Source organism: Antechinus flavipes, chromosome 2 (assembly GCF_016432865.1).
Source record: "Antechinus flavipes isolate AdamAnt ecotype Samford, QLD, Australia chromosome 2, AdamAnt_v2, whole genome shotgun sequence".
In the NCBI taxonomy this organism is placed as follows: domain Eukaryota; kingdom Metazoa; phylum Chordata; class Mammalia; order Dasyuromorphia; family Dasyuridae; genus Antechinus; species Antechinus flavipes.
This window is the reverse complement of record NC_067399.1, coordinates 560094700-560110478: the sequence shown is the minus strand read 5'-3', so window position 1 is coordinate 560110478 and position 15779 is coordinate 560094700. Positions and strand designations below refer to the sequence as shown.

General features: G+C 32.2%; 1 protein-coding gene across 2 annotated transcripts in view; it reads left to right on the top strand.

Moving 5' to 3' along the window:
- MCTP2 (multiple C2 and transmembrane domain containing 2) overlaps nt 1–15779 on the top strand; it is a 210084-nt gene that overhangs the window by 160933 nt on the left and 33372 nt on the right. For both annotated transcript variants that reach the window (XM_051981036.1, XM_051981037.1), the window contains exons 17-18: nt 9891–10013; nt 15533–15574. In XM_051981036.1, the coding sequence (XP_051836996.1) occupies nt 9891–10013; nt 15533–15574 (165 nt within the window). The remainder of the gene's footprint in view (nt 1–9890; nt 10014–15532; nt 15575–15779) is intronic.

Sequence of the window (15779 nt, the reverse complement as noted above, 5' to 3'; positions counted from 1 at the left end):
GGGGTATCACTTAATGGTCAGGAGTGATACATGAAAGCTATCAATTTAGCTTGAATTACCATGCTTCCCATGCCACACTGTCCACTCAAAATTATCAGTTGAAAATCATTTTAGTATGTACCTTATCAGGGAAGAGGTTTGATTAAACAAGTATTTTTCAGTGTAGTAGAGAAGTTTTAAACCTTTTATTTCATGAACTCCTTTGTTGATCTCTCATATCCCTCCTCAGGATAATGTTTATAAAAGAAGAAATATGTGAGATTATTAAAAAAATTATTATATTGAAATATCTTATCAATTTTTAAAGTTCTTTTTTTCACATCAATCACATAAAAATTTTAAAACTACAGAATTATTTTTTAAAAACTTTTGGTTATTTACCTAAGAGAAAAGAGGAGTTTGTGAAGGTTTTTTTTAAATTTAACTTCACTGATAATCATATATCAGATTATCAGATGATTCATTGATTTAAGTCCTTGAATAGTTACAGTTTGAGGGACTTGATTGAAGAAGTTAAAAGTAGAACAGAAGAGGAAATAGGGAGTGGAAAAGCCAACACTGAGGGATCTGTGTGAGGGAAGGGAAACACAACAGCAGGCTTTAGATACTATCTCCTGATTGGCTGGAGAAGGACTGAGTGAAACTAGATGACTATTTTACTAGCTAATTCTATTGTGCAATGAGAAAGATCACATTTTTTTCACAAGTACTTACTCTTTGTTGCCCTCTCTGGTGTAAAAAGGAAGAGCAGGAAGGAGGAAAAAAGTTTTATAATAGTTTGCTAAATTGGCTGAAAGCTGATTGGATGGATGATATAGAATCTTTGTAAGTGAAGAATTTGCTGAGCTTTTTTGCCATTAAACAGATAAAGTCCAACCTTACAAGCTTTATAAATGCTCCAACTTAAAAGGTAATGCTAGCCTATAAAATAGTATAACTTTCTCCCTACCATTTTAAGAATGTTAGTTAAAAGAACTTGACAGTGCTTCATCAGTCCTAGAATAGAATCCTAGATTTTAATGTTAATAATGTCTTGGCAGTTTAATTGGTAGGGTACTGAACCAAAAAAAAAAAAAAAAACAATTTAGGGAAAAAATTTTCAATCACTTTGTATGACTTTTAATCCTACAAATCCTTTTCAAATTTTTCTACCTTCCTTCCTCACAGTACCAAGACAGCAAGCAATCTGATATAAGATTATCTATATACAATCATTTTAAACATATTTGCACATTAGTTATGTTGTAAAAGAAGAATCAGAACAAAAGGGAAAAGCACAAGAAAGAAAAAAGTAATAAAAAAGTGAAATAATATACTTTTATCTGCATTTAAACTGGATGGGGTTTTTTCCTCTAGATATTAATAACATTTTCGATCATGAGTCTTTTGGAATTGTCTTAGATCATTGTATTGCTGCAAAGAGCTAAGTCTATCATAGCTGATCATTGCACAATATTGTTGATACTATGTATAATGTTCTCCTGTTTCTGAGCAATTTACTCAGCATCAGTTCATGTAAGTCTTTCCAGTTTTTTCCAAAATTCACCTACTTATCATTTCTTATATTACAATAATATTCTAATATGTTCGTATAGTACCACTTGTTCAAATATTCCTTATTTTATGGGTATTCCCTAAATTTCCAATTCTTTGCCATTACAAAAAGAGCTTCTATAAATATATTTGTACATGTGGGTCCTTTTCTTTTTTATCATGTCTTTGGGATATACACCTAACAATGATATTTATGGATCAAATGTGATGGACAATTTTATTGCCCTTTGAACATAATCCAGAATCCAATCCAGAATGATTAGATCAGTCCACAACTCCACCATTAATGCATTAGTGTTCCAATTTTAATACATATTCTCCAACATTTATCATTTTCCTTTTTTGTCATATTAACTACTCTGATAGATGTGAGTTGATATATCAAAGTTATTTTAATTTGTATTTCTCTAATTAATAGTGATTTAAAGCATTTTTTTCATAAGACTGTGTATAGCTTTCATGTCTTCATCTGAAAATTGCCCATTAATATCCTTTAGTTTTACAAATATTTTTCAATGTATTGGTGACAAAAAGGCTTGAATTCCAGAAATAAATTATCTCGAGTATAAAGACTTTCTTCTCTTATACATCTCCATATTGAGTTTGCTTAAGTATGGGTCCCTTCTTCTCCACTGATACTGAGTGCATTGATGAAAGACTATGACCCAGGTTTATGTGTAAACTGTGACATTGATTTTTCCTGTATTTATTTTGTATTAAGCAGTTAGTATTATTATTATTATTAATTTCTTTTCTCATATTAAGTAAGTGGTTATATTTAATTTCTAATGGCATTTCACTGAGAATGCCTAATCAGCATTTAGTTGGAAGCACACTGATAGGGACCAAGACCTATGGTGCTGATTAGAGAGAGTATATCCTTACAAATTTTCCCTGAAGACCTGTGAAAGTCCCTTTGTAGCTTCATGGTGGTAGTCCTTCTCTGGAAATCAAAAACTAGCAACTTAAAAATAGACTGTGTAAATCAGGTAGCAAAGAGAGAATGTAGGTGGTTTATACCCCCAGTGAGATGTTACAGTGTGAAGATCCATGTCCAGACATACAATAAAGGCATTATTTTCATATTTGAAAATTAATATAATTAATAATTATATTTTCCTTTATAAATTTTAAGATTTCTTGCTTTCTTAAGTGTCATTTTACAGAGGATCATATTTACAACAGTGATCAAAGTCAGAATAGGATTGAAAGTATAAAACCTTACATCAATTTTTCAGGAACAGACCTGTATAGATACCTACCCTGTTTCTATAAAGTGGTATTTTATAATGCCTACACATCCTGGAAAAAGACAGATAATAAATAAAGTTCACAAAAGGGAAAAGCTTTCAGCCCTTAAATTTTGTTTTTGATTACCTCTCTATTATCAACTATTACTCACATGTTTTATTCACATGTTCAGAGAACCATAGATTCAGAGGTGGCAAGGAATATCAGAGGCCATCTACTTTAATCCCTTCACTTTTTAAATGATGAAAGGAATATGTACACCCATGTATGTGTGTATGTGTATGTATGTATGAGTGTTTGTATGGCAATTGGGTATTGCAGTAGATGAAGTACTGAGCCTGGAGTTCGGAAGACTCATCTCCCTGAGGGCAAATCTTGCCTTAGACACTTTATAGCTGTGTGACTGTGGGCATATCATTTAACCTTGTTTGCCTCAGTTTCCAAATCTGTCAAATGAACTGGAAAAACAAAATGGCAAACCACTACAATATCTTTGCTAAGAAAACTCCAAATGGGATCATGAAGAATCTGACATAATTAAAATAACTAAACAACATAATGTGTATATCAATTATAAATATAGTCTATACCATGTTATACTGTTTATTGATCTGTCATAGGAAATTCAGCATAATTCAGTTCTTAATTTTATTTATCTGTCAAGTAGTTAGTCATCAAGCATATATATCATATATATATATAGATACACATATATTTATAGCAATATATCAAAAGAATATTTAAGTACATATATAATATGTAAAGCATATGGATTTTATATACAAAGTAAGATCTAAATTGTATTTGTCAGTACCTTTATTATTTGTGCTTTAGGTTTGTTAAAATCAGGAAGCACAGTAAGATGAACTGTATAAATGCCATGACACTCAAAGCAGTATCTTATATTCAATAAATGTTTTAAAAATTTTCAGTACTTCAGTTTGGGGTCAGGGAGTATCCCTAGTTAACTATTTCACTTTCTTTGCTTTAATTTTTGGAATTATTTTGTGTTTCTTATGGATTACTACTACTCCTTATGGTGATTTGATATGAGTATTAGCATCAGTCCTTGTTATAAAAATGTAGAAGATTAAAGAATAGTCATTAAAGGTAATTACAATTTCTTGGAGAAAATAGCATTTTTTATAATTTCTACTAGAAAAAAACCATTTCATTTGTTGTGGTAATAGAAGATAATTTAAGGTGATTGGAACAGTATTGAATTCTGCCTTGGGGTTTTTTGGAACTCAACTGGGAGTCTTCATTTTGGATATATTCTAAACTATGATAAATTCAGTTTCTATTTGAATTGCCTAAATGTCAAACAACAAAAAAGAATGTTGGATTATCAACTAAAAGATACCTTATAATTATTATAATGATGAATAATATTGAATTTCTAATTGTAATATACAATTGAAGAAGAGGGTTGTATCATTCAAACAATATTCCTAAAGGATATAAGAGATTATAGTTGAGACTATCTTGTCTCATCCTTTACATTTCTGTAAAAAGGACCACTCCAGTGCAACTCAACAGAAATAGTTAGAACCCTCCTCAGTATTTTTTACAGATGAAACAGCTTCCACTCCTCAGTAGCATTTGCTTGAATTTATTAGATTTTTTTAAAAAATAGCATTGCATTAATCAGATGAAATCAACTTGACCAGTCACCAATGCTGGCTGAGATACTGGTGTTCTTTTTCGTACTGGGACAGAAATCTAGTCAGTTCTCAGTTCTGGGGGTTTCAGTCTGTGGGATTTTCCTCCAAAAGGTCTATTTAGCTTTGCTTTTACTTTTGTATTAAACATCATAATATAAACCATTTCTCATTTATCTTCCTTCTTTAGACTTAGTTTTTCCTTTTGGATAGGGGTATAGATAATTCATATTTTAGAAAGCAGATTTGTCTCTAGCTTAATCTTGTTTTATATCTGTATCTCATTATCATATGCAAACATTTTTTCATACATATTAAATACTTTGTATTTATGTTTTCTTATAAGACCACTTCAACACATTCTTTGACAAAGTAAAATAGAAATTTAATGATCATCCAGTTGATTGTCTATAATAATTATATTAACCAAATTACTCACCAATCTTCATTTTAAAATATTTTAAAATTTAGTTTTAAATTAATATTTGTGTTATATTTCACTGGTAAAAGAAATAAGAATATTTAATATTTTTATTCCTCATTTGTCCATTTAAAATTTTTACTTTATTCTCTATTTTTGGAATGATGATAGTCTTAAATTCTCAAAGGTTATATTGCTTAAGAACAAGCTTTGGGAGACTGCATCATGCCAGAAGAGTTTTCAGCTTGATCCTGGCAATAGAGTTTCCAAAGAGCAACATAACTAAATTTGGAGTTGTTGTTCACTGTTAATTTAGCCACTTGGTCTTGAATTATCTGGCAGTCAGAAATACAAAATAGCCCTCAGGTATTATGTACTTCCCTTCTGATTCTGTAGTAATAATTGAAGTGACAGAGAAGAAGTCAAGTTGCTAAATGCCATATTTTTAGAATATTAATAAATATTACCTGTTGGTACTCATACTTATGAAATACTTTAACAGTAACCAAAAACTGGAAAGCTATTTAATATGAATCTCAACATTTTCATTATGAAACTAAAATACAACTAAATAGAATCATGGTTAATGGCTCCCATTAGAGAGGCAAATCAAATAAGTGGCATTTTTCTTCATTCAAGGGAAACAAGTATTTTATAACATATTTATTTCTCTTTTTATGTTCATGATATACAAAATGACAAATCTATTTTCTAAAATATGAATTATCTGTACCAGGGGATAAATACTGGAGGTACAATAAAGGTAAAGAGTTGAGGATGACATAGATTTGAAAAGGCCTATTCTATAATGCAGAATTTGAGGTGAATCTTCTACGAAGCCAGAAGCCAGAGATGAGAAGAGAGAGAATTCCAAAAATGGACAACATCCAATGAAAAGCTAGAGTTTGAAGATCAATTGATATTCAGTAATTTCATTGGAAAAGTGATCATTGATGAGGATGGGGAAAACCATTTTTGGAAAATGGGGTTCAGAAATAAGAAATAAAATAGACCAGAGAATATTAGATTACAGAGAAGTTTCAGACCTATAAATCATCAGCACTTCTTAAAAAATCAGAAGCCACTGACCACAAAAAGTACCAAATAACTCTAACAATCTCTGTCCCTCCTTCCTTTTCTCTCCCTTTATCCTTCCTCCTTCTCTCTTTCTTTTTCTTTCTCTTTCTCTCTCCCTCCTTCTCTCCCTTCCCTCGTTCTCCTCTTTTCTTTTTCCTCCTCCTCAGTCTCTCTTTCTCTTCTTCTCCTCTCTCTCTTTTCCTCTCTCTCCTTCATATACACACACATTCACACCCAGTCACAAATGAAATTGGTAACATTTTAACTCATGGGGGTTAAAACTGGATATTGAGAGTGGCTATCAATGGATTCGATATAGACTGTTATAATAAGGATCAAAACTTATATAAAGTTAGAATAAAGAATTTGAAAGTAAAAATATACTTAATTTAATCAAATTTATTAAACTATAGGAATGTTAGCTATTTTTATCAAGTTTATGAATACTGGAAATATTTATTGAGGAAAACTATATGGTATATCTGTCTATTTACTCAGAAAAGTTGCATATGCTTCTGACAACCTCCCAAAATAGTGATATATTTTAGAACTTGGGGGGCTGTGTGACTCTTATTTTTTTAAATCAGAGTGATCCCAAAATATTGCCAAAACTAAGAAGAAAATGAGATGCATAAGTACTACTTTAACCTAAATTTTGCCTTTAATGGAACTGTTATCTTGGCTTACTGAAAGAATGTTAACTTGGAACAGATCCAGACCTTCACAGAAATGGACTCTCATGGGCAGAAACCAATTGGTTTGAGAAATTCAAACATGAAACCAAAACCAAAATGAGGAGTAAATCAAAGGAATTGCTGCTATTGATCCTATTGAAGAGATGATGAGAAACTGTCATTTAAGTTAGAAGCACAACTGCCATCATCATAAGATGATCAAATCAGGAAAAGCAAAAATATATCTGTACTAGTTAAATCTTCAGACCTAAGCAAGATTTTAAAGCATTGAACTAAAGGAAAAGAACTTCTGTCACTAGAACAATTGATTTCTGCTGGGAGGATGGGAAGATGGTAGAGTAGGTTTGTAAATTTGAAGCTCTCCACATTTTTCCTACAAATTGAACAAATTTGTGCCTCAGAGCTAACATAGACAGTGAAAAATCTAGAAGACTTGGAGTAGAAATGGAGTCCTCCTGGAACAACCAAAGAAGATCTGAAGAAAGCCCCCAGGCTGGGGATTAACCCCTGTGAAGTGCTCCATCTAAAAACCTAGTAGGGAACCCTCTAGGATGAGTGGGGTTTGACTAGAGGAGCCTCAAATATGAAGACTGTAACCTTTTGGACAGCATGTGGACTTGGGGGTCTGAATTTGGGAAGATGGGGTGAATCTTGGCTGATTAGGAATCCCAGGCTCAGCTGTGCTGCAGAGAGGCAGCCTTGGTCAGAAGGGAACAGCAAAGCTGGTGAGTGCAGAAGCTGTGGGGCAGGGACGATGCTGGTTGCAGGCACTTGGCTGGAGAGTGGAGCCTTGGTTTGGGGTCCCATGTTAGAGGAGAGAGCTTAAATAAAGTTAACAAGAATCATCTGCCTACTCCATAACTAGAGGTGCTTATACTAATACCTCTTATTTTTAAAGAATGAATTGACAAAAAAGAAAGAACCCAACTACAAAAACTCACTATGGAATCAGGGAAGACCAGGTTTCGACTTCAGGAAACTGAAGTGAAAAAAACTTGCACCACAAAAAGTCACATGAAATGATTCCCTAGCCAGAGAGAATTTAAAGAACTCAAAAATTTAAAGTTCAAATGAGACATTGAGGAAAAACTAAAAAAAAAATCCAAGAAAAACAAGAAGATTATGAAAAAAAGTTAACTAACTAGAAAAGGAGATGCAGAGCCTCAAAGATGAAAATCGTTTTTTTGAATATTATTGGTCAAGGGAAAGCTAGTTGAAGTTATGAGAGACCAAGAAATAACAAAATAGATTTTATGATGAAAAATATAGCAGAATGTGAAACATCTTATAAGAAAAATGGCAGTTCTGAAGAACAACAGATCAAGAAGAAAACAATATAAGAATAATTGGACTGCCTAAAAGTTGTGACCAAAAAAAGAACCTTGACATAGTAATGAAAAAAATAATTCAAGAAAATTGTTCTGGAGTAATAGAACAAGAGGGGAAAATAAAAACAGAAAAAAAAATATTTACAGATCACCATCTTAAAGAGATCCTTTGTGGAAAATACATAGGAATATTATTGCTAAATTTTGAAACCCCCAGATCAAAGAAAATTTTGTAAGAAACAAGAAAAAAATTCAAATATACTGGAGCTGCAATTAGAATTGTACAAGATTTATCAATAATCAGAATAAAAACTGCAGGTCCTGGAATCATATCTGTTGTCAATCAAAAGAACTAGGCCTACAGCCTAGTTAGAGTTGTTGTTCACTGTTAATTTAGCCACTTGGTCTTGAATTATCTGGCAGTCAGAAATACAAAATAGCCCTCAGGTATATGTACTTCCCTTCTGATTCTGTAGTAATAATTGAAGTGACAGAGAAGAAGTCAAGGTGCTAAATGCCATATTTTTAGAATATTAATAAATATTACCTGTTGGTACTCATACTTATGAAATACTTTAACAGTAACCAAAAACTGGAAAGCTATTTAATACGAATCTCAACATTTTCATTATGAAACTAAAATACAACTAAATAGAATCATTTGTGAAAACCTGCCTATCCCCTAATAATGCCCTCAAGGATTTCCTTGATACTTACGTAGATTAATCTCATAAAATTATATATAGATAGAAAATAAGAATAGATGACTAGATAGATTGATGAATGGACAGATAGACGAACAGACGTAAATCCATGTGAGGGGATATGGGTAAATGTGTGCGTATTTATTTATGTGTATGTGTGTGTACACATACATACTTTCTCATTTCTATACACTTTTATGAACATAATCTATAAAAGCTTCAAGGGTATCCTTGAAGTTATTAAGCATATGTGTGTGTGTGTGTATATATATACATACATGTGCATATATATACACATACTATATATGTGTCATACACACATTCATACATTCCCTATTTGTATACAGTTTTATAAAAATAATTCACAAAAGCACCAAAAACATCTGTGAGAATATTATAAGGGAACAAGTAAATTTTCATAAATAACAACCTACAATTTATTACATCTTTCCTATTATACAAATGTTATGGCCTTTGCAAAGGCTAAAATGCTATTTGAATACACAGACTCTTGACTGTACTTGTAATGTATAACAGCAATGTTTTTAATATATGGAATCAAATCATATTTCCCTCTTCCAGGTCTGGGGTATGCAGGGCAGCAGGGGTAGGAGTGGGAAAATAATGCAGTCTTTTGTTGATGACATTAGTGAATCCATGTTCTTAAACTTGTACTTTTTAGTCTTGGAGTATCCTCCAAAGAATAATTTCTGTTTTGGTTTCTTACTACCCCATTTTCCTGATTGACAAAGCTATTAGCTAATCAGAAGACCTCTAGAAGTAAGAAGCAAAGAAGAAAAGGAATGAAAGGAAGGAAGAAAGAAAAGAAGAAAGGAAGAAGGAAGGAAGAGGGAGACAGAGAAGGAAGTAGAAAGGGAAGCAAAGAAGGAAGGAAAAAAATAAAGCAAAACAAACAAAAAAAAATAGGTGCTCTAAAAACCCAACTTCTAAAATGACCGATACCCTGATTAGCTGACTATTCCTCCAACTTCTCTCCTTCCTAGTAGACCAAAAGCTGTTTTTTCATCTGCTATTTTTGTTCTTATTGCATATTATAGTACTTTCTTACTGTTTTTAAAATAATGATAATGTTTTTAGGTTTATTTTTATTTAAAACAACTTTGATACTCAATGACACAATGATACATCCCAGTTCTCTTCCTACTGTTTTCTCACATACTTTTACTTTTCCCCCTCAGGTGTTTCTGGTCACTGTCTGGAATTTTGACCTGTACATGATCCCCTTGGGTTTATTGTTGCTCTTTGTTTATAATTTCATCAGACCCATGAAAGGAAAGGTCAGCAGTGTCCAAGAAAGCCAGGTAAGCCAAGCTCTTCATCAGCTTTGACATTTGAGTAAAGAATAATTTGTTGATTTAAAAAAGGCAATTCAGATTTGTTTTATTTTAGACACATTTAACAATATTGCCGTTTAGTTTCACTGAGGCTATCTTTTTATTTGTATGTAGCAGAACCTCTTTCCCCTAAGGCATGTCAGTGTCTCAGCCTTGAGATATGTATCTGTAACACTCTAGAAAACATTATAATGTTTTATATATATAGAAAGAGCATACATATTTGTGATATACAACTCTCTTCAATTATCTTTCTAAACAAGTTACCAAAATCTGACTTCAATAGAAGAGTATGATCTGATAAAATCTTTATATGATTAAATCTAGGTGCCCATATAGGATATTGATAGACTTGGCTTTGTTACTAATTTTCAAGCTATTTTATTAGGATGAGATTTATATCAAGAATAATATCCATGGAGATTGAAGAAAATGATTACATTCCAGTGGAAAGTATTTTGAGTCAAGAGACCAGAATTTTATTCTCAGATTCATCCTTTACTAGCTGAGGGCAAGTCGCTTAATCTGTCTGCATCTCAATTTCCTTATCTATAAAATGGGGTCAATATTTGTACTGTATGCCTTACATAACTGTGAACTTTGTGACCTATACACATTTTATACAGGTAAGTTCTTATTATGATCCTAAATTAATTTTTATTTTCAACTTCATAAAAGAATTCATAAGGGGAATTAACATGAAGTTAACTACAGAGAAGACTTTCTGCAATAAAAAACAGCCATCTAGTGTTTCCATAGTTTCTTTGCCAATGATAAAGTTGATTCATTTTTCCATATATAGAGATATCTGCATATATATATATATATCTGCACACACACTATCAGTAGAGATTGCTAACATTTATACTGTTAGAAATATTTGTAAAACACTTCCCATAAATCAAATTATATCCACCATAACCCTTGGAGTTATTATCCCCACATTACAAGTGAGGAAACTGAAACACAGATTAAATGATTTGCCCAAGATAACACAGCTATTACTTGTCTGAGGGTGGATTTGTATTTAAGTCTTCTTGACTCCAAACCTAGTCATTCTTAACTTCACATCTAGCTACCCACTCTCTAATCAACATGCGGTGAATAATCAATAATGAGAACATTCTAATCAACATGAGCCATATAATTATTTTTTTCATTGTTCAGTGATTTCAATCATATCTGACTCTCCCTGACCTCATTTTAGTGTTTTCTTGGCAAAGATCCCACAGTAAGTTTGTTATTTCCTTCTCTAGCTCATTTTACAGATGAGGAACTGAGGGACACAGAATTAAGTGATTTGCTAGGGTCACATAGCTCGTAGGTAATTTGAAGCCAGATTTGAACGCATAAATATAAGTCTCTCTGATCCTCAGCTCAGCACTCTATCCACTGTGCTACCCAGCTTAGGCCAGGATGGCATAAGAACAGGAGTTGGATGACATGTTTGGAAGGAGGAAGAGAAGGGAGAAAGGGACAAACATAGTACTTTTTGTGGGAGCATAGCAGAATAAATAGACATTGGCAACAGATTCCATAGGAGGGATGAGAAAGGAGGAATCCAGAAAGATTCTGAACTAGTGACCCTAGGACCTGGGAAAATAAAAGTAAAGACCTAAGGATGTTTAGCATTAAGAACAGGATTAAGAAGGACAATAATGAATTCCATTTTAAATATATTGAATTTGAGCTGCTCATGGAATGTCTACCTTGGACATCTAGTACATGGCTGAAACTGCAAAACTGGAGTTAAGGAAAGAAATTAGAGCTAATCATACAGATTTTAAAGTCCTCTTCACAGAAATGATCATTGAACTCTTGAGAGCTGATGAGATGACCAAAGAAGATCATCTGAAGAGAGGAAAGGGAAGAGTTGAAGGACAGATGTACTTAGTATGTGTGTATGTGTTTTAAGGGTAGTGGAGTGGATGATGACTCAACAGAGGAAATTGAGAAGATGCAATCACAGAGGCAGAAGGTAACTGAGAGAGATTAATGCCTTGGAAGCCCAGACATTCATGTCCAGAAGAAGAGGTGATGAATAGTGTAAAAATTCATTAAAAAGTCAAGGAGGACAAGAGGAAAGACCATTAGATAGATTAGTAGTAAATTGGTTCAGAGTAATGTATCTAAAATAATTACTCTAGTGTACAGGATTTAAGGAAACATGAGGGGGATTTTCTGAACCTCAGGATGAAAGGAGCATCCATTGATTTCTAGCCCTTCCCTTTCTTTTTTTTTTCCATATTTTTTTATTATTATAACTTTTTATTGACAGAACCCATGCCTGGGTAATTTTTTTTAAAACATTATCCCTTGTACTCACTTCTTTTCTGACTTTTCCCCTCTTTCCCTTCACCTCCTTCCCCAAATGGCAAGCAGTCCTATACATGTTGAATATGTCATTGCATATCCTAGATACAATATATGTGTGCAGAACCGAACAGTTCTCTTGTTGCACAGGAAGAATTGAATTCAGAAGGTAAAAAATAACCTGGGAAGAAAAACAAAAATGCAAACAGTTTACATTCATTTCCCAGTGTTCTTTCTTTCAAGGGTTTATGAAGTAATAAGGTGTGGATAAATGTAAATGCAGTGCTCAAGGGTCACTACATCTCTTTAATATTGATTGAGCAATGAATTCTAAGGCCAAGATTGGAAGCTGCACAACCGTGCTGCAGAGAGATTAGTTTAAGTTACTGGATAAATTTGGAGACTTGGGAATAGCATGATCACAGTCTTTAAGTATCTAAAAAATATGGAAATATAATTCCCCTGACTGCATTTTATCCCAAATTATCAAAATAGAAAAAAAAATAAATAGTAGTTATATAGATCCAGGTTTTTTTGGTTAAACATTGTAAGCAAAACTTTCTTCAATAAAATTGACTAAGTAGAGTCTTCTAAAGAGTAAGAAAAATGCTTCTAGCTTGAAAAATAGCCAGGAGTAATGTTCACCAAATTCTAGATGTGGCATTTTTTTCCCCTAAGGTGAACTTGAGATCTGGTAGTTAGTAACATATTAACTTTTAACATTTTTTGAACTTAAAATGATGAAATATCTTCTAAATTTGATATGAATCATTTAAGTCAGATTATTTCCAATCCCTAGTCAGAGATGAGGTTTTATATTATTATTTTAAAGACCTCATTTGCTTTCATGAAATACTGTCTGCTGACAATGCTAAGTACTTTATTTTCTTTCACATGAAAATCTCTGAGTGTCATATAGTCTGCTAGTGAATACTCATCATATTTTGTGAAGTAAGTCAGGATGGAAGCATGTGAAATTCAAGGATAATCAAGTGTTTGGTACCATATTCTAGCCAATGTTAGTTGACATTATGTGATCAGTAAAGTCCACTCCAGTAAATTCAAGGAGTCAGCCCTTTAATCTTACTGTTCTAAAACTCTTTTCATAATGAAACACAGAGAGAAATTCATTCTCTATTCTATACTGCTAACTAGGGAGCATAAGGAAGATTTTAGCACTTAAACCCCAATTTTTAGTATCCTGCATTCCTTTCAAACAGCTATCAGGTGTTAAGAACTAATTACCCATAAATGTGTATAAGCTCTCTATACTTTTAGTGATATGGTTTAAATCTGCCTATTAAATAACAAATTTTAAAAAACTAAACTGAACAGACCTATTAGTCGGGCAGCTGTTCTAGCACCACCTGAATGTGAGCCAAGTGCCCTCAAGTTCATATCCATTGCCTGTCTTTTAATCCAGTCACCTGTCACCACTGAAATCAAAGCAAAATTATAATGCCATAGAGAAATCTGTATCTTATTCTTGAGATTGATTATATTCATACTACTATATTTTCTACTATCTAATCTTTCAGCAGTGTATGAAAGGGAAAGCATTCATTGTAACAATGAGCCTAGAATAAACTGTGTGGAGTTCTCCACCTTAATATGCCAACTGGTTCATTTGTCAGACTAAGAACAAAATGGTTTGTAGACTGTATAACTTGGCGATGGATTTAAAAGTCTATTGCCTTTAAACAATGGATATAATTTTAACAGCTATATTTTATATAGATTGTGAAACAATCAATTAATGAAATGCCTACTCTGTATCAGCCACAATGCTACCTGTTGGAAACACAAAGATAATCATTAAACCAACTTCTTCCTCAAGATTACTTTCTAATAATGAAGACAACATGTACCTAAATAAGTATTTACAGAATCTCTCTATATATACATATACCTTAGAATATAAATATATAACATGTTATACCTATTTAACATATATTCTAACATTTAATAGAATATAGAAAGTATGTAAAATGAATAAATAAATTGACTACAAGTTAATTTTGAGAGGGAAGGCAAAAACAATTGGGAAGACCAAGAGAAATTTTATATAGAAAATGACATATGAGTTAGATTTTCAATGTATCCAATCATTCTAAGAGATAGAAGTGAAGAATGAAAATAATCTAGATATGGGGGACGTTCAATGCAAAGATAGATTGCAGATAGAATATTATATGTAAAGAATAGCAAATATGCCAATATAACTAGTCTGTAGATTGTGTGGAACTTTGTAATGAAAAAAGGAACTTTATCTCATTTAAAAATCATTTATTAATGATTTTTAACTTTCAAAATATATACAAATGTATACAAAGATAGTTTTCAACATTCACTCTTGTAAAACCCTGTGTTCCAAGTTTTTCTCCCTCCTTTCCCAACAAACAGTAAACAATCTAATATATGTTAAACATGTACAATTTTTGTATACATATCTCTACATTTATCATACTGCATTAGAAAATAAAGCAAGAATAAAATAAGCAAGTAACAACAAAAAGGTGAAAATATGATGTTTGCGATGCACACTCAGTCCTCTTTCTGGGTGCAGATAGCTCTTTCCAGCATCATTGGAATTGACCTGAATTACTTCATTGTTGAAAAGATCCAGGTCCATCAAAGATGATTATTCCATAATTTTGTTGCCACTGTGTTCAATGTTCTCTTGGTCTACTCACTTCATTTAGTATCAGTTCGTGGAAGTCTCTCTAGGCCTTTCTGAAAATATTCTGCTAATCATTTGTAATAGAACAATAATATTCCATAATATACATATACCATAACTTATTCAGCCATTCCTCAACAGATGGAGATCCACTCAGTTTCTAGTTCTTTGCCACTAGAAAAAGGATTGCTACAAACATTTTTACACATGTAGATCCCTTTCAAAAAAAGAAACTTTAAGTGGTTGTAAGGTTGTAAAAAAATGGATGGAAAAAATATTGGATCTGAGGTAATAGAGATTTCCCCAGAATTTATTGAGTAAAGGGAATAGAAAGAGGTAGAATAACGTTTACAATTTCTTAGAATTTAAAATAATAAGTAAAATAAAAACTAATTTTAAAATAATAAATTCTGAGAGATCTTTTTTAAATATATGGAATATTTTAATGTTTTGAATGTAGTTCATGAATAATGAATTGTGTTTTTTTTTTTAGGAAGGCACAGACATAGATGATGATTATGATGAAGATGATAAGGTGAGTTTGTCTTAAGTCAGATATCTATGAGGCGGCTAATTTAAAAATCACAGTAATATCTAGTCTGTGGTTATTTTTAAAATACAAAAGTGAGAAAGGCAAAACATGATGAAATAGCTGAATAACATAAAAGGATATCTATACAAAACATTTTAAGCAAAGCAAGGTATGCCTTTTTTTAAAAGTCACTATGTAATAACAAAAA